This window comes from Harpia harpyja, chromosome 9 (genome assembly GCF_026419915.1).
Source record: "Harpia harpyja isolate bHarHar1 chromosome 9, bHarHar1 primary haplotype, whole genome shotgun sequence".
In the NCBI taxonomy this organism is placed as follows: domain Eukaryota; kingdom Metazoa; phylum Chordata; class Aves; order Accipitriformes; family Accipitridae; genus Harpia; species Harpia harpyja.
This window is the reverse complement of record NC_068948.1, coordinates 43,714,399-43,740,588: the sequence shown is the minus strand read 5'-3', so window position 1 is coordinate 43,740,588 and position 26,190 is coordinate 43,714,399. Positions and strand designations below refer to the sequence as shown.

Sequence of the window (26,190 nt, the reverse complement as noted above, 5' to 3'; positions counted from 1 at the left end):
CTGACAGGTCCTTACTTCAGCTAAAAAAATAATCTGTTACTCACACTACTATCCCATGAGGCTTGCAAGTTCTCCAACACAAATGTAACCTCTGCAGAGCTCTGGGGTGTAAGAGGAACAAGGTGCTGGGCTGCTCCCCCAAATAACTCCTCACTCAGCAGTATACCTGTTTTACCACACAGCCTACCTCTACTTTTCTCCAGTAGTTTGACTCTTGAGCATCATATTGTGATATGAATTGTGATGGACATAACAGGCAAAGTCAGGAAACAAACAGCCTAAAATACTCTTCAGAAGAACCCAACACTCTACTGATTCAGATGAGAGCAAAACCAACAATTTTTTTTTTAAAGGTTAAATATTTTTTCACCATCTTTAGAATTATTTTGGTACACAAACAGATTTTTCCAAAATTTCTGGAAAAGATGTGAAAAATTACCCGTAACAGATCTGTTGATGATGGCCTTTCCTGAGGTATTTTCTGTAAGCAGTAATCAACAAATCCCCTAAAGGAGTCTGACCTGTAAATAAAAAAAAAAAGTTCTAAATGAAAAAGAAGCTTAGGATGTGGAATACACGCACACTTACTAGTGCAGAGCAAAAGAAAAACCTTGACTAATTTGTTCTTAAGTTCTAGGGCAGAGAAATTAACTGGATTTTTCAAATTCTGAGTTAAGTTGATCCCATCAGCTCTTCAAACAGTTAAAGACTGTTGAAACAAACACAAACACAGAATTATCCCCAACCACAAACTGAAAACCAAGCAAGAACTATGTGTACCAGTCACTATTTTCAATTTTCCTTCAACTACTTAAAAATAGATGACAATGAAATTATTGCTAACTCCAGAAATGCACTCGTTAAGTTAGCCGATGAAATGGCTCTCTATTCTCTAGAAGCTTCCCACCATTTGTAACACTGACTCAGTGAAGTGCCTTGATACAATGCTTAGTTCAACAAAACTTTAGGCCATATATGAGGTTGTATCACAACTGGAAAGAAGAAAACTGATCATCTAGGTGCCACTGAACTCGAAAGCGGCATAAAAGGCACCTTGCTTACTCCCTTCTCAAAGCCACAGAGAGCAAACAGGTGACTATAAACAAACTGCTTGCAATCAAGAATACTGATTCTTATACTGTATTCACAAGTTGTCTCTACTCTGCATTGCAAATTCTGCACAGAAGACCATGGGTATCAGTGTGCAGATACAAGACCAAGTTCTTTGAATCTTGAAAAATGGACAAAATGGAGATGATGAAATAAGGAAACTGAAGTAGAGTGGTTTTGATAAAGTGATTAGCAGTGAAATAATTATGCTGCTTAAATGCCTAGCAGTGTAACAGGGGGAACTTCACACCTCTCCAGGAGCTATTGTTTCAAGCCATCTGCAGACTCTGCCAAGCACTACTCCATAGCTACGTTCCACTCTTGGGTACAGAGAACAGGAAACGGGGCAACCCCTTTGCTCCCACAGAATAACAAAGCATTCTTGCATCCAAGCCCAGATTCCAGAACAAGCCTGTAGCATGGGGATAGTTACTGGCCACAGATCTCTGATAACTTTTGAAGTCACTCACTGAAAATATCTAATTACCTCTATATTCTGTGTACCTCTCCCCTCCCTTTCTCCATATTTCAGCTGCACTGCAATGCTAACAATTCTTCTATCAGGGATCTTTTGCAGCTGGAAACTTTGCTGAAGCTGAGCTATGGCTGGCTTAATGCATCCAAGAATATTTTAATTCCTACAGCGTCTACAGCCCCATAATTAACACCTCCACACATTTAGATAGTAGCGCAGTCAAAGTGACAGAAGGTCAAAATTGAGCCTGCCTACACAGAGGTATTGAGTATTATTTGAGAACGCAGTCAAATCACTACACTGCAACAAACACTTTTTCTTGTCAGACTTTAACCATGCAGAGAGTTTTGCAGAGCATTTTCAGGGAAATAAACAAACAAAAATTCTGGTAATAGCTCTCTTACCATTCATTTGACTGTAACGTAGGGGAATCGTTCTGGGCTATGTGATATAAGGCACTCATTGCATTCATGTTGAAAAGTGGAGGCTTCCTTTCAGCTAGAAAGAGAAGAGAAAGGTGTGATAAGGCAGTCTGGAAAGAAAAGGAGAAAGATATAGAAGTATGAGCAGGGTATCACTGCTAAATCCTAAATCAATAGCTCGTTACTGTCATCATCACATTTAGGCTAATTATTTTAATATTCTAGGTTAGACCAGGACAACCACTCAAAGAAAGCTGCTATTCATTTGAAGAAGGGATGATGAAATCCAAAGAGAACAGGATGCAAATTATAAGGAAAAGTTTCCAGTAAATTTTACCTTAACTGCAACATTTCACACCTGACCTGCAATGGTAAAATCAGCAGAAGCTGACTAAAGCAGAGCTTAGACATACAGCATGTCAGGGCTACGAAATTTATGTATCAATCCCTACAGATCTTTGATGCACTGCTGTAGCATCTGTGTTAAGGGAAAAGAGTGGCTGGCTGCCTGTTTCATTTGCCATTGGCAGTCACCTGCAAGTGGGACAGTTTGCCAAATTCACTTGCCCGATGTGTTGTTAACTCTCTCTAAAATTCTTTTTAGTCCTTGCACCGAGAGGACACCTCTCTACCAGCCCCTGACCTTTCAGGAGTGCAGCACATCTCACACAGACATTGAGAAAAGCTAGTTTTCACCACCATCTAAGGTCAGTCATGCCAATCAGCCAATGATGCCAGGATTTTTAAGTTTGTGTCAGGTCAGAGCAATCACTTGTCGTTGACATGCAGCATGCATGCAAACCACTGCACTTTCTTTTCTTTAAACACTACTTTCTTTCAGCTACACAAGAAATTAAGACATCAGCATTCAAAGAAATTTCCTCCCACTGCTACCTGACCCCATGTTCAGATATGGAATCATGCAAAGGCAAAGTTCAAAGCTTAAAAAAGAAAGTTTAATACTACTTAAAAGGGTAATATTAAAAAAAGCAAACCCATCAACTATGTAAAGTGACTTTGAGATTCTTGACTGAAAAGCTCCATAGAAATTCTAGTATGAAGACTCAGTGCCTACGTAGGGTAGCATAACATCTATTCTACTACTGTGATTTACTCCTTGAGAGGTCATAACATGCCTAAACTCCGCATGAAAAAAAAAAAAAAAAAAAAAATCAGTAGCCATGTGGAAGAACAGAAGTCTAAAACTTCTGATTCTGGCATTCTTTACATTAAAATACAGTCTGTGGCAGCAAGGCATTAGTGCTGGCACATGAAATACAACACTGGAAGTTACTAGTCATCTACGCCATTACCATCTCCATATTGGAGTCAACATTTCTTCCAACTCTGTACGTCCTCCTCTTTGTTATCTCATATATATTTCTGCTGATTAAACGTTTATAAATAACATTTTCAGTGAACTTGTCCTCACAATAAGTTCTTGAGGTACTGCTGTTAAGGTAAGTAGAATCCATATCAAGACTATCTTTGAAAATAATCTACTCAGCACATGCAATGTCAATATTCAAACTTAAAATGCACACATCTGCTCTGTATACCTGCTATCACATCTACATCTGCTTCAGGTTGTGTGGATGCGTATCATTTGCCCTTTGCAGTGCAAACCCTTTTCTTCTCATGTAAAGAACCTGTCCACGTTGGTTCATGTCACAAACTTTCAGCTGAGATTGAAGATTTTTGTTTCAGAGAGTGGGGAAGTAAGAAGAATTGAAAATTAAATGTAGGTCCCTTCTGACACACAATTCTTAGGACACCAGTTCCCTTGACATAATAGCAGCAACAACTTTCTCAAAATCCATCTTGAAAAATACAGTCTACAAACTATAATCTCCTCTCATACAAGACTAGAATCCTCTAGTTAAGGGAATAACTGAGCACACCAGATTAACATTAAAGCACAACAGCATTAATGGCTTGCTCTTGATTTGCCAGTGAGTAAAAGGTTTAACTCAACTGTCAATGCTTTCCAAGACAGGCTTTTTAAAGAAAAAAACCAAAAACCAACTTCTGAGGAATAAGAATCTTCCATTTTTTTCAGGATTTCCTAATAAATATTGCAAACAGTTAATTATTCATCTCAGCTACCAAGTATTTACTCACCTAACTCAATACACGTGATCCCAAGAGACCAGACATCCACCTTTCCATCATACTGTCCCTCGTCCATAGCAAGGATCACCTCTGGTGCCATCCTACCAACCACAGTGCAAAACATGTGGGTTAGAGGATACAAACTGTGATTCCCAGCATGTAACTTAAAATGAGATGGTTTCATCATCTTCAGCAGCGCAGCGGACCAGAACTTAAAGAGCCAGCATGGAGCTGAGTAAAGCCATGCTGAAACGAAACAATGCTTGCCTGCACTAGCAACTCTTCCAAGAGGCAGTTTAAGAAAGGAAAGTAAGAGGCCAATCTGATCATCTTGCTGTTAGCACAACATGCTGTCACATGGGAGACCCACACCACTCTCAAAGGCATTGTACCTGCAGGCAGACAGCAAGGGCTGGGAGAGTCCTAAAGGCATCACTTTCACTCTCACCAGAGATGATGGGTTTTCCATTGGCACACCAGGAGAGTTTTCCAGCAGATATATGCAGCCTGTGAGTGTAGCTATGAAAGGAACAGGGAAATCTGCAACAGTGGGGAAATACGGTGGTCCAGGATAAAGGGATGAGTGGGGGGAAAAAGAAGCAGCGGGTCCAGCCTGCAAAAATTCAGCCTCTTAACTTTTGTTCTTCAAAGATGAAGCAGGCTTCCTGCCAAATGGACTTGTTCAGAGGTTGGGTGATAGGTGACCTCCCGTCAATGCCTGGGGCGTCTGCCACAAAATAAGTGGAGCATAAAGCTGTGCTGGTCCACTATGTTAGGAATGCCAAGCAACTCAAGTGACCCTTAAGCAAGTTTCTTCAAAACAGAATTTAAGTAGCTGTGTGACTTGCAGTCTGCATGGCCAGATTAACAGGATTCCCTTTCTCCACGTGGTTGTCTTAGTTCCATTACCTGTGACAAGTGTTAATAATTTTTAAGCCAATGGCATTACAACAGTCAAAACATTAACTGGTGCCATTTCAAAGCGCTGCACAGCCTACCTCTACTCATGGGTACTGAGGAAGAACACATTTCCTGAAGAGCTGGACACAGGGATTTTAAGAAAACTGCTTGGTTAATAAAGTTTTTATGCCAGGTATTATTTTCAGATTGTGAAACACTGGAAATGGAAGAGAGCAGTCTTATAAAGGACTGAAGTACTGTAGGCTTTACTCACCAGTAAGGCGTTCCCACAAACGAATTGGCAGGGGAGACTATAGACGCAGACCCAAAATCAGCTAGTTTCACTTGACCTGGTTCTGTTAGAAGAATATTTCCAGCTTTAATATCCCTTTAAAAGAAAAAAAGAAAAGTATACTTCCAGCTACAGTAGAGTAACTTCCAAAATTTACAAACACACAGAAATCCACTAACCTTTTGTCGATTAAACATTCATTAAAACCTAACAAAATTTAGAAGTCTAGTATTACAGAAAGCTAGAGAAATCAGATACATGGGTTTTTTGGGAATGGAAACCTGGCTGCACCCAAAAAGGTAAGGGGTGAGGGAAGAAAAGAAGAGATGAGTCATGGTTGCAAGGTTGAGGCCCCAAACTGAGATGCAGGAGAGATGTATCCTAATACCCAGCTGTGACACCCTTAAACAATACCAGACATGTCATTTTCATCTCTCAAATGCCCTAGGCTCCCTTATCTAATCCTTCCTACAACTCTCATAATTCACACATTTAAGAGATTAACAATAATGACACTACTGAAATACAAAAGGCACAAGATACACTCAACATCTCTGGCACTGTAAGTTTCTTAATACCAGCAGTAAGTGGGATAATTTCAAATTAACTGCCCATGAAATGTTGAGAAAGGTTAACTCAATTTGCATACCTTCCAAGACACTTGGCAATGACCCTATTCAAAGTTTGAGACAGACTTGTCAGTTATATCTGAAATATTTTTTTCTTCCACCCACCTGACATAAAAGGATTGCTCTAAAGACATTCAAGTCTACTTAGATGTTGTCAGCTGAAAATCACAATATAGTGAAGGTTCCTTAAAACCCTGATACAGCACTTAAATAACAAAGGGAAAATTGCACACTAGGTATGCCACAGATGCCTTTACATGGGCAAAGCTATTTGCTTTTGCACAAGCAGACCCTCAACATAAATGGAATACACTTAAGGGATCCCTGTCAGCCAGGCTGTATACACCATACAGTCTGGAATATTTCTTTGCCATGTCTTCAAAATATATAATGTATCTTTATAGTAAAAATTCATCAAGAAAAATATCAGCTTTTCTTATCTGGTGTTCAACTGTAAAGTCCCTAAACACCAAAGCCACTTATCAGTAGTAGTAGACCTCCAACACAAACAAGTTACTGTGTATTGCCAAATGCACTCATACTCTGACCCTATGAAAACTAGCTAATTAGATAAATGGGAAGGGAAACAAAGCTATCTTGTATTTGTTGCAGAGGAAGAGCATACACTGAATTATCATACAATGGTTGAAGCATAATGATTTGTGCATCAAACACAAATCCAGTATCACTGTAGACCCGGTCAACAGCTAAGCTGAAAGACACTTTAAATTTAGCATGATAAACACTGGTGAGATGCCTTTCCAAAGGGCAGCCCACAGGACAGGCAAAGCTGGGATACAGAGAGCCACAGAGATAGGAATTTACTTACAGTATTTCAGCAGCAGAGCCAGAGTAAAGAACCTCTATTCCCGCATTCCCAGGACAGTAGTGCTTCAAAACTAATATTACAGAATTATTTGTACACATGTGCTACTCAAATACATCCTGACATGTCTTCATGTTTTAGGTCTATGCATCTCTCACCTCCGCTGGAGGACAAGTGCTAAAGATGTCTTGTATGTGCAAGAATGAACACCTCAAAAGTACAAAAGAGACAGCACAGGCTGTCCTCTTTGCTATCATCTCCACTGCTACCTTCACTGTACAACAATCAACAGAAGACTCAGGAGCCACGTTAGGTATCAGCAAACGTAACTGCTAACTTAGGTTTGCCTTGTGCCTGCAGTTAAACGGAAAATAATCTCATCCTTTGCCATCCCATAGCATGACGTGAGAACTAACTGGTAGCAGAGATGCTCAGAGAGCTCAGGAGGCGAGATTAGAGACTTGCTTTGTTCCTGCATCTCCACAAGGTGTCCCTCCATTCTAGGTCACGCTCGGTTTTGCCTTCCTTGCTGTGGGGCAGGGAAACCAAAGCTGTCCCACCTGCCAGCTTTGGTCCCTTCTCATTCGGCGTTTGCTTTACTTTTCACAGTCTACAGGAACTTGCCACAGCAGAGGCAAGCACGGTGTTTTCCTCCAGGTGTGCGCACTCTTTTGCCTCTCCTTTTTAAGATACAACATCTATCAGAAAATTAGAAATCTCTTGATGGTCCTCTTTTCTGAGAGAGGAGACTTGCCTTCCCATCTCAGAAGTTAAAAGGCAGAATACCCTCCGTGGAAGAAAACCAGCTAGATAGGAAAGGCTTGCGTGGTACTTCTAGCAGTAACTTTCCGTATGGCTGCTCTCAGCACGCCGCAACAGCAAAGTAACTTTTTCCAGTTTGAAAAAGAAATAACTAGCTTTGTTCTTGATATGCAATAAGCATGCTAATGGAAAGGTCACACAGAGTAGCTAGGTTCCAGTATGTGAAATTGCTAAATTTACAACACATTAATTGCACCATGTTAGAAAGTCCTAATGAGTATACTGAGAAAAACTAATTCTCTATAGTGTCCATACAGGGAGTCATTTACTATAAATAAGAATTCAATGCACTTTGAAAGCACATAAAATATATCAGAACAGGTATCTTTATGCTCAGATAAGGGCATATATGCAACGGGCTGATAAAAAATAATATTAATTTCATAAACTGGCATTCATGTTTAAATTAATATTTCACTTAAATATGATTTAGTAACCACGTGGAGATATGCCCCAAATAGTTATTCTAACAAGTGACAAGTAATTCCTGGGTTTATAGAAATCCCTCGCTGTCTCAGCCTCAGATATACCAATTTGCTGTCTCAAACTTGCCAGTAAACTACGAAGAGGCTTTTAGCCCCATAAATTAGTCTCAAGTTCCCTCATTCTGATGACTCCCCACTCATTACACTAATCTAGTTCTCACCCATTTCACAAGTTCCTGACATACTAGTAGCATCCAAAATTAAGACAAAAAAACCCTTATAATAAGAACACGCAACACTGTTGACAAATGAGTCAAAAAATCCAAACTCCTGAAAAATACCACATTACGAAAGACAGATCTAGGAGCGGAATCCACGAGCAGCCTGTTACAACATCTTCCTCTGCCTGTGTGCTCTGATTTCTCCCAAGGTAGTTTTACCCTTGACTTATGCTTTCATTGACTGATTTCTGAAAGCATGAAGTTTTACTTACTCATACATAAAAAACTGTCACAATGTCTAATCTTAAAAATAGTCTAGCTCTATCACTCCACTTTGTTTATTCTTTGTTACCAGGATCTGCAGACAAAAATTGCTAACATGGAAGAGAATTCAGCACAGGATATAGCCACATGAAATTATTTCAACCAAATAAATGCACTCCTTAACAGCTAACAGCTTTTATTTATGTATCTACCCTGACAGTAGTACTGACATGTTCACTAGAGAAAATTTTGGTAGAATAACCTTTACCAATGTCCTGGTTTCAGCTGGGATAGAGTTAACTGTCTTCCTAGTAGCTGGTACAGTGCTATGTTTTGAGTTCAGAGCGAAGAATGCTGATAACACTGATGTTTTCAGTTGTTGCTCAGTAGTGTTTAGACTAATGTCAAGGATTTTTCAGCTTCTCATGCCCAGCCAGTGAGAAAGCTGGAGGGGCACAAGAAGTTGGCACAGGACACAGCCAGGGCACCTGACCCAAACTGGCCAACGGTGTATTCCATACCATGTGACGTCCCATCCAGTACAGAAACGGGGAAGTGGGGGGCAGGGATTCGCCGCTCGGGGGACTGGCTGGGTGTCGGTCGGCGGGTGGTGAGCAATTGCACTGCGTATCATTTGTACATTCCAATCCTTTCATTATTGCTGTTGTCATTTTATTAGTGTTATCATTATCATTATTAGTTTCTTCTTTTCTGCTCTATTAAACCGTTCTTATCTCAACCCACGGGTTTTGCTTCTTTTCCCAATTTTCTCCCCCATCCCACTGGGGGGGGGGGGAGTGAGTGAGCGGCTGCGTGGTGTTTAGTTGCTGGCTGGGGTTAAACCACGACAACCAACATTGCTTAAACACAGCAAAGCAATTTTCAGACTCCAGAGAGTGGAAGATGGAAGGGCATCTAGCAGCACCAAGCTCTAGCCTTACCTATGAATCTTACAGTGAGAGTGCAGGTAGGCCAGCCCCTGCAAGGCACCGTGGGTGATGGCAGCAATCTCCACTTCCTGAAGTGGTTTCTTGTGAACTACAGAAAAAAATTCAAAAAAAACCATAAGAAGGTAAGTGTGATCTTTTCCCGAGACAGTGTTTTTAAAGAGAAGGATCACCACCAATTTTGCCAGCTATGGGGTAAACATCATCTTCACTGTACTAGTTTCCTGTGGCTTGATGGCCATTAGCAGCTCAGAGTTTATGCACAGCCTGTGCATGTATTTCACATCATAGGAAACCACATTTTTCTTCACATTCCTGCTAGGGCCAACAGTTACTGTTAATACCAGGAGATATGCCTGAGTGCAGCTTGCCACATATATTTGAAATTCTCGTTTGGTCCTTAGCAAGGAAAACTTCCCAGTTTTTTCCCCCAAAGAGCCAAAAACAGGAAAACGAGGAATACCTGCTACAAAGAGATGCCCCAAAGCACTTTCCATATATCCCTAAATATGACCAGCATATGCCTTTGGCTGACCATATCTTATATACAAAAGATATGGCCCACAAGAAGTACTAGTTTTTACAAACTTCAGCTTAGATTCCCTATGCCTCTGCAGGTGCTGCTGTTCTAGTTTTGAGGTCATATCAGTCTCTTGTTCTATAAAACCATCTGTAATTATTCCTACAAACTGCAAGGCAAGGACAAAGGTGATCTCTGCAGGTTTTTGTTATGGAAATTCAGAAAACAAGCAGTCTGCTTCAGTCATCAAGAAGGCACAAATTACAGAAACATAGCTATATACATTTACACCTTCAGTTTACAACACATAAATGTGCATGCCAACTATACGTAGCACTGGCCTCGTGGGAAAGTCTCAGCTTACCCTTGGCATCACAAACACTGGCATTCTAGCTACAGAATGGAGTAGTATAGACAGACCGCCTCTACCATCTGCAAAGTACCAGTCTGTGAAAAAACAACCTCCCACTGTACTCAGAAAGGGCACTAGCAAAAAGAAAAATCAAAGACTATATGAAACTTACCCTCTAGCAAATCAGAAGCTGATCCTAAACAGTACTCCATAACCAACTGCAAGAAAAAAAAGAATGCTTTTGAATAATAGGGTAGACACTCCCCCACAAACAGTTACTACTTGAATGGCTGAGTAACAACAGAAGCAAATAAAACTTGAAGGTGCAAGAAATGCAATAAGCGATGAACAAAATAAAATGCTCCAAATATTCCAGCAACGTCAAGACATCTTTCATTGTTGTGAAGAAGGTTTAGGCACTCAGAAGTTCGTGGGGAGATACTGTAGAGGATGTTCCACAATAACTGTTTAATCTGCATGAACACAGAGAAGCAGGGATTTGTTGCAATATCCTAAATATCTATTCCCTTAAAATTACCTGGAAGCTTCTTCATATGAAAGGGACTACAGGCAGCATGGGATGAATACTGCTACATGTAAAGACACTGCATGTACTGAATATTTGATTGCTGTACTGTACATTTTCTGCTCATGAAGACCTCTGAATGCCACATCACTCACTCACCCATGCCGTATGCTCTTTCAGGTAACAGCCCTTATACTCTATGGTGTTGGGGTGCTTCAGCTGTTGTAGAAACTTGACTTCTTTGATGATATCCTGCCATTTCTAACAAAAAAAGGCAAAAAGGTATAAATATATTTCTCTGCTTAATCCCCTACATACTCTCATACACCACACCTGTAACTACAGTCTGAAAAGCAACCATAAAACCATTTTACAATGTGAAGATGGTAAGTGTCATAGTTGCAAAAGCACAACTGTACATCAGTTGTCTGGATCCCTATTGCACTGAGACTTCCCAAGACATATTTAAACAGCTTGATGATTGTAAAAATATTTTTTTCCTCATTTTAATTGCAACACATTTTAGTTCAAGCATTGCTACCGTTTTGCATATTGAACTGTCCAGTGGTCTCAAACTTAGTAACAAACTCACCTGCCTCAAGAGACAATACCACGTATAATACATGTTAGAGATAGCAGCAGTTAGCTGTTTGCTTCCTTCTGTAATGCAGCACAAAGCCACTGACATTTGGAAGACCTCAGCACATGTGGGAGACCAACAGGTAAGCAAGGAAAAAATGTGTTTAAAACATCCCTGTTTCCTCTTAACAAACATGCATGTCAACGCACCAATCCAAATGAACAGAGTCAATCCAAGTTCAAAGCACCGCAACACAAAAATAAGAGATACAACGAACAAGCAACAACTGAAGTGAGACTGATATTCTGAATACAAGGTCTATGCAATTTTAGGTTACAGATCCTGAAAAGTGTTTCAAGTCAGCTATACATTTCAGTCAACACCTCAAAGAGTTGTGGTTATGGCTCCAGTAGCCAGTGTGCTCTTAATGCAGTTATTACTGGAATTATTACTGAAATAACCACCATACAAGCATTCTGAATTCCCGTTCACCTCCTTAAACTGAACTATTTGTCAGAATTTGCATAAACTCATTTTCCCTCCTCAAACCTCCATGCTTCCTACAGAAGTGAGCAACAGCTACTGCATTAAAAAGCTGGACTGCTAGGGTCAAATGAAATATGCAGCTAATTTCACTGTTCAGATTTACATTATGGTTGCAACAGCTTCTGCATGCAGAAATGTCTTTATTCATCTTACCTCATTCGTTTGCTTTCCACTATAGGACATTTTCTTGACTGCCACCACCTCATTAGTGTGGGAATTTGTAGCCTGGAGTAGGGAGAAAGAAATAGATTGAAAAAGTTTCATTTTCTTCCTCCCCATGGAGTGAGTTGTGCCTTTGGCAAACGCAAGCTTTTTTCTCCTATATCGCAACCTCGCAAGCTCCTACACTTCAGAGACATCTTCCTTGTGATAAGATTTACCAGACAACTCTTACGACACTTTTTCCATATCCACTGTTCCTCCCTCAGCCCTTACTGCACTTGCTACCTCTGTATTGATATGCAAACCAAGGCCCAATATTGCACCTACTGAGAACACACAAAATACAGTTTTATTGGAATTGCAGTAAAAAAAGTTTTAGATGAACCTTTGGAAAAATGTCTTCCAAAGAAACAAATAAAGAGGTGTGTCAAAACCTCTGTAATTTCATCCAAAACCCCAATACAACACTGATATTCTTAAACAGCTATTTCAATTTCCAGTTTCAAGAAGATGCTTCATTCTGGAGTTTATCTCAATTAAAAAAAAAGCAACCTTCCTTTCACTGCGCTGGATCTCAGTTTTGCAATGAATATTACTCAGTCATCAAAATTCTACTTTTCTGCAACTGGAGGCTGAAAACTCAGTTTTAGAAAGAGCTCTACTTGCCTGGATTGCCACTGCCATCATTTCTGCATGTTAAGGACAGAAAACTTGAAGGTTTTAGTCTTAAAAGAGTTGTTGAAATCCCTGTACCTCCAAGCATTTACCATTTTTGGGACAAAAGGACAGTTAAAAGCTTAGAATACAATAGAAGCTAAATGTGGTAAATCCTTCTTTCAACTGCTTGAGAGGATGAGTACAATACTTTCAAGTAACATATTAACGAAAGACATTTCATGAGGCATACAGTGACTTCAAAGAAAAATTATGTTGGGTGAACCAATAGACCATAGGAATTACTAAAGCGAGTTGACACACTTAGACTCTTCACAGCACACACTCCTCCTCAAGTAAGTTAGAGAAAGCTGAAAACAAGTAACTTTTGGATAAGGCAAAACCCTTCCTAATCCTGATTCAGCACATAAAAGATCAAGAGTATTTTACTCAAATAGATGAATTAATGCTAGTGTTCTAAAGAAATTTCCAATTATTTGTGTCTGTTACATTAATTCCAAGTATCTTCACGTGAACATGGTATCTCTCATTTCAGCCATAATCTTTTGCTGAATGGCACACTGCCATGTTCTCACAGTTGTGGGTCAAGTTCTTGCTGTACCAAGCGCTTGGGATCCTCCTGGCTGAAATAACTTAAAGGGCTATACAAGCACACTTGACAGAAATATCCACTTGCTGAAGTGGTTTTGGCCATACTTGTAGATATTTAGTGAAAAGCTTGGCAGAAAACAAGCACATTTTGCTTACAAAACCTTCTTCACACTGCCCTCATCTGCTTTATCACTTTTCGTGTTTCTAACATGGATATAAGTAGGTTGTTTTTGATGAAAACTATACTTCTGAAGTGCAAAATCAACTTAGTTGATTTCAAGTCAAGTTAGCATCAACTTTAAAACCTTGTGAGAAGCAATATACTTTTTCTTAGCCTTCTGATATATGAAGTATCATTTCTTTCAAGCAAGAAAATAAATTTCAAATTGTCTTGCCAAGCTTTGCCAATAGTATATTGGAAAACAAAACAGCTTGCAAAAATTGAGCTTAAATTGAAGTTTATACTAGAATAATCATATTAATCCACAATAACAACAGTGACAAGATACTGATCAATGTATTTGCTGTTTGTAGTAGTGTCAGTACCAATTTAAACAAAAAGGTCAAAGAGATACAGCAACAGCATAACAATCCACGCCCTGCCCCTTTTTATGTATCTGAAATCTCTTCCCCATTCTTTTGGATGACTTAGAAAGCCTTGTTCCTTCTAAGTTTTTTTGACCTATTCTCCTCTTTTGATACCAAGCATGTCAGGATCCCTCGAATCTTGCCATGATGATCTGAGATCTTATTCTCGGCCCCTGCCTTACTCCAAGATGCATAAGAATCACGATGTAAGACAGGCTACAAAAGCTTTTAAAAGGAGGAAAAACAAAACAAAGATGCACAGCATCCCCTGCGTGGTAGGGAAAAGCTCTAGCATGACCCATGCAAAGCAGGGTATAGCTAGAGGCCTTCCTCAGGTGAACAGATGGATCCCAGGCTACTGTGCACTGAAAATTGCAAACAGGTGAGTTCCTGCTTGTGACTTACATACACAGCAGGACAGGGCAAAGACTCTGAAGAACAATTTACTGGATGCCAAGTACTTCATGCAACAGGAAGGAAACCTTAAGTTTCAAACAGTGCCAAAGAAGTGCGGACGAACCACAGAAAAGTGGCAATGCATCTAATTACTATGTTACTACAGTAGTATTACTACAGGTACGACAGCAATCACCATCAAGCTTGGAGGATGCTGCTGCTGCTAGGATATTGCAAGAAGCTGCAGTCTGGCTAAACCCTCCGATGTTTTTAAAGCACAGACCAGTTAAATAAAGCTTGCAGGGAAAGGAGGAAAAGAAGCATCAGGGAATCGCAAGTCTTTTACCTAACCGTAGCGACATCTCAGTTGTAAGCCTGCCTGGTAGACTGGATGTGCAACACTCCTCACGCTTTTCCCCTGGAAGTATGAGGAACTTCTGAACACCAAAACTGAATGATAAAGGTGGCACCTTCACTATTTCATCTTTACCCTAAAGCATACCATGCATCCTTTCCCTTTGGTTTTGAAAAGCACTGGGTAGGACCGCCCTACTCCCATGCTTGCTCCTCTTCTGGAGTGGATCAACATGTATTGTAAGTTTTACAGCCTCATCCTCTTACACATATAGTACATTTAACATTATGCTTTCACCTACCTGTCACTTACTCCAACATCTAAAAGTGCCTGCCCCACTGTTGACAAGCCCCATGGCAGACACCCCCCCCCACCCTGTATCATTACTACCAGAGTATGCATTGAGGAATTATACCATTATCCCTCAAAACACGCATGCACTGCTTATCTGGCACAAAATATCAGGCTACTCTCCTGTTCTAACAACAGTTCCAACAACAACTCCATCACTGTACACAACTATAAACAGTGAATTGGAGTGATTGCAAATAATTCATGCTAGCTACTGCCAGGTTCTGGAGTTACAGATGTAAGGGTACTTGTCTAAATACTTTAATGTTTGATATTCAGAAATCTCAGTTCTAGTGAACTTGATCTTCTGGAGTGGCAGGCCACGCTACCAAGCAGCTTTAATCTGTCTTTGACTGATTTTTTTCATAGTGAATTCTATTTTAGTTTCACTGATAGTGACTGGATTATAATTATTTCCAAATCCAGTATCTTGGATTTGGCTTGCTTTGATACTAATGGTAAAAGCACTATTCTTCTCACTTTCCAGATTAAATTCTCTTGACTTTATCAATTAATGCAACACATCCTTCCCACTTGAATTCTCATTCCTTTTAGGACTTTCTCTTTGCTTTTGTCATATAAGCATTTGCTATTGAAGATAGTATGTTATGAGATGAACATGGGGACAAAGAGGGTAGCAAAACAAAATGGTATTTCAAAGACATTTCTAACTCCTAGATTATCAGAGCAGCAGAGAAATCATTCAAAACCCCGAATGCAATTTGATGTGACTTCCATGGTATCTTTACCCAAGCAGCCACAATACCAATTCATTAACAAAAGTAGCTTTTAACTCCAAACGCATTTTGAATCATTAATTCACTAGATCTATTAATTTGCAATGATTTACAAGCATATAAGCACCAAGTAGAGTATCTTGAAATGCCAGTTTGGCAAATTAATTTCCAACTGCTTAAATTCAACACTGAGCATCAGACAGCACAAGATACCATATACTTAACGTGAATGGTTAGGTACACTATTAAGACTATAGTCAACTGCTACTATAAATACAGCTGTAACAGTAAAGAGCTCAGGAGTGCTCTGGAGACACTTATTTTTGAGATGTGTTATGAGAAAGCTAATACACACAGAGCACTAAGAGCTCAAAGGACGCTCCCTTTTACAGATGCTGAAAAACTCTAAAATGCCACTTAAAATGGTTCTGTTTTTCAAAAAGGAGGTAAAGAACTATACTTACAAAGTAAACTGCTCCAAAACTTCCATGTCCAATTTCATGTAAACCCACAAATATTTCTTCAGGATCATCTTTGTAGAACAGGTCAGCTATTTCTGGGTCCTTTGGCACCCCTTTGCGCATGTTGAACAGTATTACAAACTAGTTCGCGCTTTCAATTTCCAATCAATTTCTTCCTTCATCGACAAAGTAGTTTGTAGACAGCATTCAGCACCTGGTGAAAAAGTTCATCTTTAATATGTTTCCTTTACACACATTTCTGTTCTCGCTCCTCTGACAGCAAAACAAGAGGAAATACTTTCAGGAGCAATAGACTTCACTATCGTTTCCTTCAGCTAATTCTTTTTAATTATTAGTCCAATTTAGATATAGAGATTAAAATGCATTCAGAGTACAACAGCTCTTTATCTCATACAGGAAGCAAGTGCTGCAGTTACACTAAAGTCCACTTGAAGACAAGAGTCCTGTTGCTATGCAAAACATCCTGTGATATGAATTTGTTATTCTTCATGCTGGTCTCCTAATGTGTCAGTTTTTAGACTATCACCATTGTTCCTCCTACTTTTCTCTGCTGTTTGTTTGCTTTGTTTCTCTACTCCCGCTTGCCAGCTGGTGCCAATAGAAAAGTTAGCTTCTATTCCACGGAAACACTTCACAATATACGATTTATTTATTTATTTTTCAGAGCTGTAAGGCAGCTAGTGCTGTTGGATTGTGATGGCTCCCAGGTCACAGAATTGCTTTTGAAAGATCCTAGACTCCGTCATGTAAGGCAGATCTATACCTCTTTAACATCTTTCTTTAGCATAAGCATATAATTAGACAGCGCAGAACTGAGCTGCACTTAAATGAAGATCTTAAATACTCATCCCCAAAATTTATGGAAAAAAACCAACCCCAAACCCAAAAAACCCCCACCATCAGAAAGTTTCACATTTCCTATCAAAACATCCTGAAAAAATTGCATTGGTTCCTTGGACACTGGTGTGCAAAGCAATGATGGATGCCCCTACCCATCTGCTTTTGACTTCTGAAACCCAGCAGATTATCTACAGGTGAGTCAACTGGAGCAGTTTCTAACAGTCTGGAGCAAGTCTCAAAACTACTTCCAGATTCGTAGTTCAGCACCTCATTTATTGAGGCCACATCTTCCCTGTGCATAAAAGAAAGAGACTTCTGAAAACATACATTAAAATGTTCAGCCTACCTCATGATATAAACCAGTGTAACATTTAAAGAGAGACCAGCTGAAATTTAGCAATTGGATAAAATTAAAACTAAAACACACATAAAAGGCTTTAGAAGGTTTCAGACTGCAAGTGCCATCCAGATGGAATGATGTAGGCAGGGCATAATTTTGGTCTGGGGCTGAGACAGTCTCCTTGGCTCCGGATGATAAGTAATGGAGCAACAAGCACAACAAACTGCTGTTCATTAGAGGTGCACAAAGTACTCTGCTGGAGCATACCTGGGTAACTGTGGCACAAAGCATGCTCTGTGGCTCAGATTCCTTTCAGCAGCATTGTCCTGTGCTCTCGTCCCCCCAGACTCTATGCGGTCTCTTATTCTGCAAAGGAAAACAAATATTAGTAACTAGAAAGAGTATTTTAAGTTTTAAACCTTATTCTAATACACAAAAATACTACATCTAGAAAAGATCACGGACTATCAAGGAACCACTTGAAAGCACAGTTAAAAGGAATACTGGCTGTGAATGGTAATGGTGTCTCTTTAGGTGAAATAATGCACTTCCTGTGTTCTATGGCCTTTGGGCTTGCTATGTATCATTATAAGATAGGAAACCAGGAAAAGAGGTTAAATGCCAAGTTCTTTGACTTTTACAAAGACTCTTAAGCTTGCTGGGACACAGGGGAGCATAGAAGTTTGCTCTCAGACTACACTTTTTAGATTGCCTATAAAAAGGACAAAGCTCACAAAGCTGAGTCTATTACTTAGCTCAGTATGTTATACCTGATGACACACAAGACTTCAAAGAAAGTCCTAGGCATTAATAAGTCAAACATTGTTGGATTCCACTGGGGAGAGAATGAGCAATGAAAAGATGAAAAAAGGAGGGCAACCAGTTAGACCCATCAGCTGAAATCAGGTCTAGATTGCTCACAGTTAAGGATGCAACTCACTGCAGTCACTCATTCCTACCAGTGTAGCAACACCCCCAAACAGCCACAGCTGTCCTCTCAGCGGAGTCAAACACATAGAGAGCTTGAAATTAGCTTGCTTTCATAGAAAAGGTTATCATGTAGCCACATCCACAGTAGAAAAGCTTCCAAGTAAAGCATACTACAATACTTACATTGCCAAAATCTGAATTAATATACACCTGAATTAATGACAAACAAGCTAACTCATCTTCTCATTTATTAGGAAAAAATATGAGCAGAAGTATTCTTTCCTAGTAGCTAACATTACCAAAAAATGGTATTTTTGTCTACTGTTCTCTACACATGGCAATACTACTGAGCTGTTAAAAAGCTATTTGAAGAGCTCCAGAAAAAGGTTCTGCAATATTTAGTTTAAAAAAAAATTTCAAATATAAACAAATGACAAAAGCCAGATGAATGAAATGATTATTCATTCTCAGCTGATTGGCCTCACCCAAAGGTGCTATATTTATTACATGCCTGCAGACAGGGGCAAAGAATGCAGTATTTCAGGTCTGGCATTCTTCAGCCAAGTGAAAAATCCATTTGGCTTTAGAACAATAAAAAAAAACTGACGAAGAAAACAATTTATCCATCTCTAGTCAAATGAACTTCTCTGCCATAAACAAAGTCTGTGCAGCTCTAATATTCAAGGATGAACTAGTATTTGAAATGGGAAACTAGATCTCAATACTTAAAGTTAAGCCCCAAGTAATAACGTCAGTCTCCAATTAGGACTGACATAAATAGTGAAGCTGTACAATAAGTAAATCTTCTCAGCAGGACTATTATTTTCCAGTAATGATTATCAGAAAAAACTTAGGATGGAAAGTGTATCAAGAGTAACTTGAGTCCTGTTGATTTGAACATGATCACCAACTGCTCCATATGATCCCATAGTGCCTGCAGTGCCTCCTGGAACAAACACTGAGAATCCTTTGCATGACCACATTACAGCGCTAGATATGCAATTCTGGCGCGGGACAGCGTAAAACAGAAAAGATACAAATCACACCACTTTGAGGTAAGCTGGCAAGGTCACAAATTCTTAATATTACAACTCTCTCCCTCACACACTAAGACTGGAAGAAAGACGGTTTAAACAATGGCAGAGCATCATGGGAATCGAATGCCATTAGTAGAAAAGCTCAAGTTCAAGCTATGGTCAATTTAAGCAAGTTCTTTCAGTTACCAAAATACTGAATTAGCACATCAATAAACAATTTCTACGAGAAGCCAGATTTCTACTTTTCATCCTTCAAAAAGCACACCTAAAGCAGCATTTGAGACATGCTCTGAAGACCTCAAATGAAAACAGCATTAATCACACTGGCGGTGACTTACAGAAGTGACAAGTGACTCAAGATTTTCAGAGCTTGTGAGATCAGCATTTTGTTCACACAAGGCCATTTGGAGATGCCTCAAACTGCCTAGCTAGAAATTAAAGCTCTCAATCAACAGTTACTAGTGAAAAATCCCTGCCTTGGAGCAAAAACTGCTTGTGCCCCATTTCTGAAATACTGTAAGGGGCTAGAAAAATAGGATGAATTCTTGAGAGTAAATTCAGCATCAGAAATGACACTAAGAAAAATATTTAAAAGGTTCTCTGAGAAAAAAGTTCTCCAATGAAAGTTACAGAACATATTATGAAAACCATAAAGAAAATTGCTTTTTAAAGGCCTACAACTATTCCAGCCACAATTAGGGAACCAGTGTTACTTTGGATGCATCCATATGGCAATGTCTCTGTTTCCCAGTAATGTCACAGGCAGAGAAAAGCAAAATCACTAGTTACTTTAAAATTCAGTTCTTTTATGGGAAATGCGCGATGCGACCTGTGGACTGCCCAGCACAGAAGCGCCCGAAGAGAGAGTGAAATGCTGAAGAACTGCCTTGAAAACTGCACGGAAGATGATTATGTTCTTAAACCAGTAAAGCAATTCTGCTTAGACCAGTTTGCTGTACTACTCCCCTCCTCTCCCACCCTTCAAACACAAACTCAGGAATGCAATCCAGACTAAGCGAATCCCTCTCGATGGAGTGGGTAGTTATTGCTGTAGTTCTGGCCCCCTGCCATCTCATCACAGTGTTTCAAGGATTTGCTACTCCTCACTTACGCTAAATGGCACAATAACCTGCTGCTTTTAGTGGCTGGGGCAAGACGACAGCAGGTTTCATCATGGAGTTTCACCAGAAGATCGTGGTAGAGAGTATGGGAACTCTCTATGGGTAGAGAGTAAGGAAGCAGATAGCAGTGTGCTATTGCCTATGAACAAGGAACGATGAACTAGAGACGCATCCTGCAGACTACTCATAGACTGGACCCTGGATAATGCTGTAACTAGTCTCACTACTAAAGCAAACAAGTGGGGTTTTCTCCCCCAACAGTTTAAAGAAAAGCAAAGTTTCCTCAATCATAAGCAACCCTCACATTTTAAAAGCATGCATTACTGCTTTTGCTACATATGTTTGCACAAAAATTCTCTTGCTACCAATTAAGACCGCCAGGCGCTATATTAGTAACAACAGAAAAGACCTTGATCTGAATATAAAGGAAGCAACAAAACATAACTGAAAGTGCTTTTAAGAAGAGCTAAACTACCCACATTTGCAAGTATTCCATGGATCTAAAACTACATCCATCTATAAGGAGATAGTTATACTTGAGAACTCAATTTCTGTAACTGCTAATGAGGTGTCTTCACAGAGCACAGTATCAGAAGAGTTAAGATATTTACTTCTTCCTTTGTCAAGTTCACTAAACAACTGGCAACCCGCCCAGCACCCTTAGCTCACAGCACATTCAATACACACGGCAGGGTTTCCACACCCTACAAGCATCTCAATTGCACTCCCATAAAGTGCAAGTGTGTGGCTTGTAAAACACAGCTTGACTTGCATCTCACAACACTATAGGCCCCTTTCAAATGAGTACAGAAATATATAAAATTAATTTTAGTTGGTAACTACACCACGGTACTTCCCAAAACAAGGACAAAGTTTTCCACTTCAAGCAGAAAAACAAACTACAGGAAACAGGGTGGAACAGCAGCAGATTCCACTCATAGGAGGAGCAACGTGACATGGCTCATGCATTCATTTTTAGATTAATATTTTTGGGGGAATAATTTTACACCAGAATTCTTTTTCCAAGAATGACAAACACATAGAGTCTCCTGTCTCCACTTCAGTCTCTACAAAATCTCCAAAAATCTGGAAGACAACATTAAGAAGGAAATTCTCAGATAAACTCAGTCGATAAAAACTGTCCCGAATAAGAAACCTTTTGAGCTCAAAGTAGGCACATGCTAAAGTTCCACTGCAGTCCTCACACATAAATTTATATTGTTTGTTTGATTTTGGGTTTGGGTTTTGTTGTTGTCGTTGTTTTTAAGAAGTAGGAGCTTTTCTTCTTCCTTTAATTGCTACATATGGCTAGCTAGCAAGGCCACACACAAACACTTCATCCCGTGCTTTTGCAGCTAATTCTCTCACATGCAGACCACAACCTAGGATGAACAGTCCACTACTTTGCAGAAGCAGGTACTTTGGCTTTTTGAGAAAGACTCCTAAACCTCCATATTTTAAGCTTTTCAAGTGTCATTTCTTTGATTGTCACGAATTACTTTTCCAGCTAACATTATGTAACCAAAAGTAACCTGTGTTTTTTCCTAGTATTATTAGCACTTGGTTTATTTTAATGCTTAAAACAGTCAGATAGACATATCTGGTATATAAATTCAAGCTACTTACGAGTTTACTGACAGTGTATACAAAAAGAAACGGTACTACAGCCTTTTTTTTACTTAAATTCATCACTGATTCCAAGATAACTCAGAAAAGATTTCACTTTGCACAAGCAGCAAGTCCTCTCACGTCCTTTCTGCAAATTTCTAAGAAGTGAAATGATCTAATTTGTACGTAACAGAAATGGAAGGTACTCAGTGACCTTCAGTAGCAAAGAAAAATATTTTTGAGCATTCGAAAATGCTCTGTAGATATCAGGACAGCACTCCCTGAGGGCATACAGCAGGGGGACCACGTTCAGGAATCAGGACACAGTCTGCTAGGAAAGCTAGGTAATGTAACCAGAACATAAGCACAAAAGGTGCCTAGTCATATGGTTAGCAGCTGAGACTCATACGCTAGTTCCTCAAACACTACCTTTCTTGCTCTGCTTTTCAAAGAAATAAATTCCCAGAACATTCAAGTCAAATTACACACACCATTTTTATTAACATTTGCATAATATTTGGATGCAATCACAGCTCTTCACTACCTACAACTTCTAAAAAGAACTGCAAGAATTTTTCTTTGTCAAGTATTCAGCTCAGCAGTCCACTTTGAATATCATCCTGACACACACATGCTTTGGTTCAGTATTCTCCAGTGTTCACACGCGCATCAGGTCATTTAGAGTTAACAAGATTACTCATGCTAATAAAATCCCCTGAATCAGAACTTTACTGACTAAGGTGATCACTGCATAGTGCCCCAGGATATGAAATTAACCTAGTAACTTGCGGGTCTTATTGTAGATACATACCTTCATTGAAGCAACTTTTTTTCCTGATTAGAAGCAGTAGTTTTAAAGGAAACATTGTTCCATTTGCAACTCCTCTATGACTAGTATTTAGGTGTCAAGAGTAGGACAAGAAACTTATGAAAAAAATAAAAACATAAAACCAGGGGGCTTAAAGTCAAGAAACAAACAATTAGTTTTAGTCATAGGGAATGTTTCAACAAGCATGAAGTCAAGCAACATGCCAGCCTTCCAAAGGAATCACTACCAGTTGCATTCACTGGAAGTCCTACTGGCAAAGACACACTAGCTACTGCAGGAAGTTTAGAGATATTATAAAACGCAAATGCATCAAAAAATATCTATACACTGTCTTCCTTCTTGCTCTCCAAAAAGACCTTATGGCTGATGTATTAAGTTTCAATAATTGCAGAATGATGATTAGGCACTGAAATGAGAAACTAGCGGCACCTATAGCACTGGTCTATCATGACCTGCCGCCAGACAGTAACCACAAGCCTCCAAAAAAAAAAAACCAAAACCAAAAACCAAAAACCCCCCAAAAAACAAAACCACAAACAACCCCCAAAAACCCAAAACTAATTTATATTCTTGTTTATGAACACCCTATGGAAAAGCATGATATACAAGGTAAAAATTACACTGATCCTCTAATTTTCCTAAAAGTAACATTACTCTGAATCGTGCTGCCGAGATACCCTGGGAGCTAAACACAACACACAGGACTGCAGCGATTACAGACAAATGCACGCAGCAGCGTGCACCATAAAGAGTTGCAACCATTGACACCCCAAATTCTGACACCATGCTTATGTTCCAGGAAGTTTAGCCAACCTTTCTGGACATAAGCTGTATCACAGGTTAGCAGAAAATAGGGGTAACAGTTATTCTGAAAGCAACATCCTCTTCCAAACCTACTGTTCAAAGGCGAAGTGCCATCTTTTCTCTGCACCTGACCCAAAGTTCATGACTCAGTGAATGTTTCCATACAGACCAGCACTATTAGTCCTACTGCAACTTGCTTCATGAAACCACACTGAATTTTAACACCTGTGAAACAGCATGCTTAATTTTAGTTTTGCTTTTTACATTTTCATCGAAGGTTGTTTAAAAAAAGCAGGAACAGAATGAGAAGGCACACATCTGAGATACTTGATACACTCATTTAGGTCAACACAAACATAGTCCTTAATCTCACACCTACTTTTGAGCACTGTGTAGCCCTTCTGAAGTATTAAACCCAGCTTAAAAAGGGCTTCTGTAATTTTTCTCTATAGTAACCACCCCTCTATATCCACAAACCTCTATGAAAGCAGGTAAAGAAACCTGACAATCAACATAGTCTTCCCCAATAACATGTTCCTATAGACCATTCTGTGACCTTTTTTTCCCCTTGGATGCATAACAAAGAACACCACTTATTTATTAAGGACTTTATACAACTCTAGTATTTTCATTACCTATGAACCAGAAATATTTACAACATTATCTGCTATGTTCACAGTATGGGAACAGCAGAAAGAAAAGGAAATGTGGTGTCAGATAGCACTCCAGCTCAAAATTCAGGTGCCTCTTTTTAGACAGGTTCCTCAACTGAGCCCCAAAACTACTGCCAGGAACAGCCCTCCTTTGCTATTGTCCATAAAGCAAAAGTTGAGGTTTTTGTTTGTGTGGGTTTTTTTTTTTTTTTTCCTCTTCAAGGAACCTAGGAACATCTGTAACAACAAAGTTAGTATCAGGCAGCCTTTCCCTAATATCCACATAGCTCAAAATTCAGCAAATGACTTTAAAAGACATGCTTGTGACTATCCTGCTGCAGATGCTTTAGCATTTTGAAAATTTTGCAGCTGTCAAAAAAAAAAAAAAAAAATCACATGATGTTTTAATGACAAAATTGTGAGGAAACTATGAATGAGTTAAAAACTCAGGTGATCAGCCCAATTGGCAGAGTCATCAAAAGTAGCAAACAAGCTAGTACCTCCCAAATCTTCTCTGCAAGTGGCATTTTAAGAATGAACTGAAATAAAAGGTATGATAGCATTTCTTAGTACCTGGAACTTGTCTCTTACAGGCAAAAGGCAAGCCCTTTACCTTCACTTCGCTTTGCTAAACACGTCTAACTGTAGTTACCCAAGATCATGGGGTAAAGCCTGGGCTTTATTTTAAGAAGTCAAACAGCATCGTTCTTCACAACAGATACGTAATGAAAAGGCAAAACTTCACAGCAAGAGACACTGGGTGATGCTTGCCAATAATTTTCCAGTTAAATTTAAAACAATTTAATGAAAATATGTATGTCCTTATTTTGTTTAAGGGTAATTAACACTATTACATTTCTTGGACCAGAACCTGTATTTTATCTTACAATCTAGAGTGTATTATTATGGTTTTGCAGGTTTATTTGGCAAGATTAAGAACTTTGAGTCATTAAATAAACCTTGTATAGTTAAAAAAAAAAAGGAAAGAAAAAGGCTTCTTGCTCTGAAAAACATTTCATAGTATTTCATCATGGCACACTTGAAATAATTCAGTAGTACATCTGGAAGGGAGGAAAGATAAATGAATAATTTTAAATCCTAATGTACATAAGCCCAAACAGCATACAGAGAAATATAAATTTCATCAGATCTTCTCATCAAAACATCTCTAAAACATCACAGATGGGTCATGAAATTGAGGAAATTGCCTCCCTATTTTCATCAGATTTTTTCTGTAGCATTTTTATCAGGCTCTTCATCATGTTGCTTAAAAGACAGTGAACTCTAGACAATTATAAATTCATGCGTATTATGCTGTGTGCTACTCACAGGCAAAAATAAGTCATCAAATTTGTTTATGAAAGCCTGAAGAGACACCAGCACACTCAGAGTTTCCTGCCTATTAATGTAACGGCTTCCAAAGAGCTGTATCCATTTCGTGGTTTAAAGCTATTTTTAGATTATTTTTGAAGAGTTTATATTTTGACCATCACATAATCAAACAAAAAAGACAGCAACTGGATAAATCTATTCCCACAGCTCTCCAGACTGTCCAGGACGATGCTGCAGTAAGAGCTGACCTACTCCTACTCACCTGCATCACAACTCAAAACTGTAGGATCAACACGCTGACACTGAAGCAATCACAGCGGCCACCAGATCTACATGCCACCAGATCATTTAAATAGTAAACGCATAATGGGGCTGCAAGCACATCTCTGT

At 39.2% G+C, this 26,190-nt stretch overlaps 1 protein-coding gene across 4 annotated transcripts in view; it reads right to left on the bottom strand.

Annotated features, from left to right (window-relative positions):
• The window catches only part of TAOK3 (TAO kinase 3), a 95,603-nt gene that overhangs the window by 36,032 nt on the left and 33,381 nt on the right, over nucleotides 1–26,190 (bottom strand). For 2 of the 4 annotated variants that reach the window (XM_052798237.1, XM_052798238.1), the window contains exons 2-11: nucleotides 17,754–17,852; nucleotides 16,289–16,499; nucleotides 12,123–12,194; nucleotides 11,003–11,104; nucleotides 10,490–10,535; nucleotides 9,440–9,536; nucleotides 5,294–5,407; nucleotides 4,129–4,220; nucleotides 1,990–2,083; nucleotides 440–521 (exon numbers count right to left, since the gene is read on the bottom strand). In XM_052798237.1, the coding sequence (XP_052654197.1) occupies nucleotides 440–521; nucleotides 1,990–2,083; nucleotides 4,129–4,220; nucleotides 5,294–5,407; nucleotides 9,440–9,536; nucleotides 10,490–10,535; nucleotides 11,003–11,104; nucleotides 12,123–12,194; nucleotides 16,289–16,408 (819 nt within the window). In that variant the 5' untranslated portion in view covers nucleotides 16,409–16,499; nucleotides 17,754–17,852. Of the gene's footprint in view, nucleotides 1–439; nucleotides 522–1,989; nucleotides 2,118–3,566; nucleotides 3,586–4,128; nucleotides 4,221–5,293; nucleotides 5,408–9,439; nucleotides 9,537–10,489; nucleotides 10,536–11,002; nucleotides 11,105–12,122; nucleotides 12,195–16,288; nucleotides 16,500–17,753; nucleotides 17,853–26,190 lie in introns of those variants that run through there. The other 2 variants (XM_052798240.1, XM_052798241.1) reach the window with 2 other exon arrangements.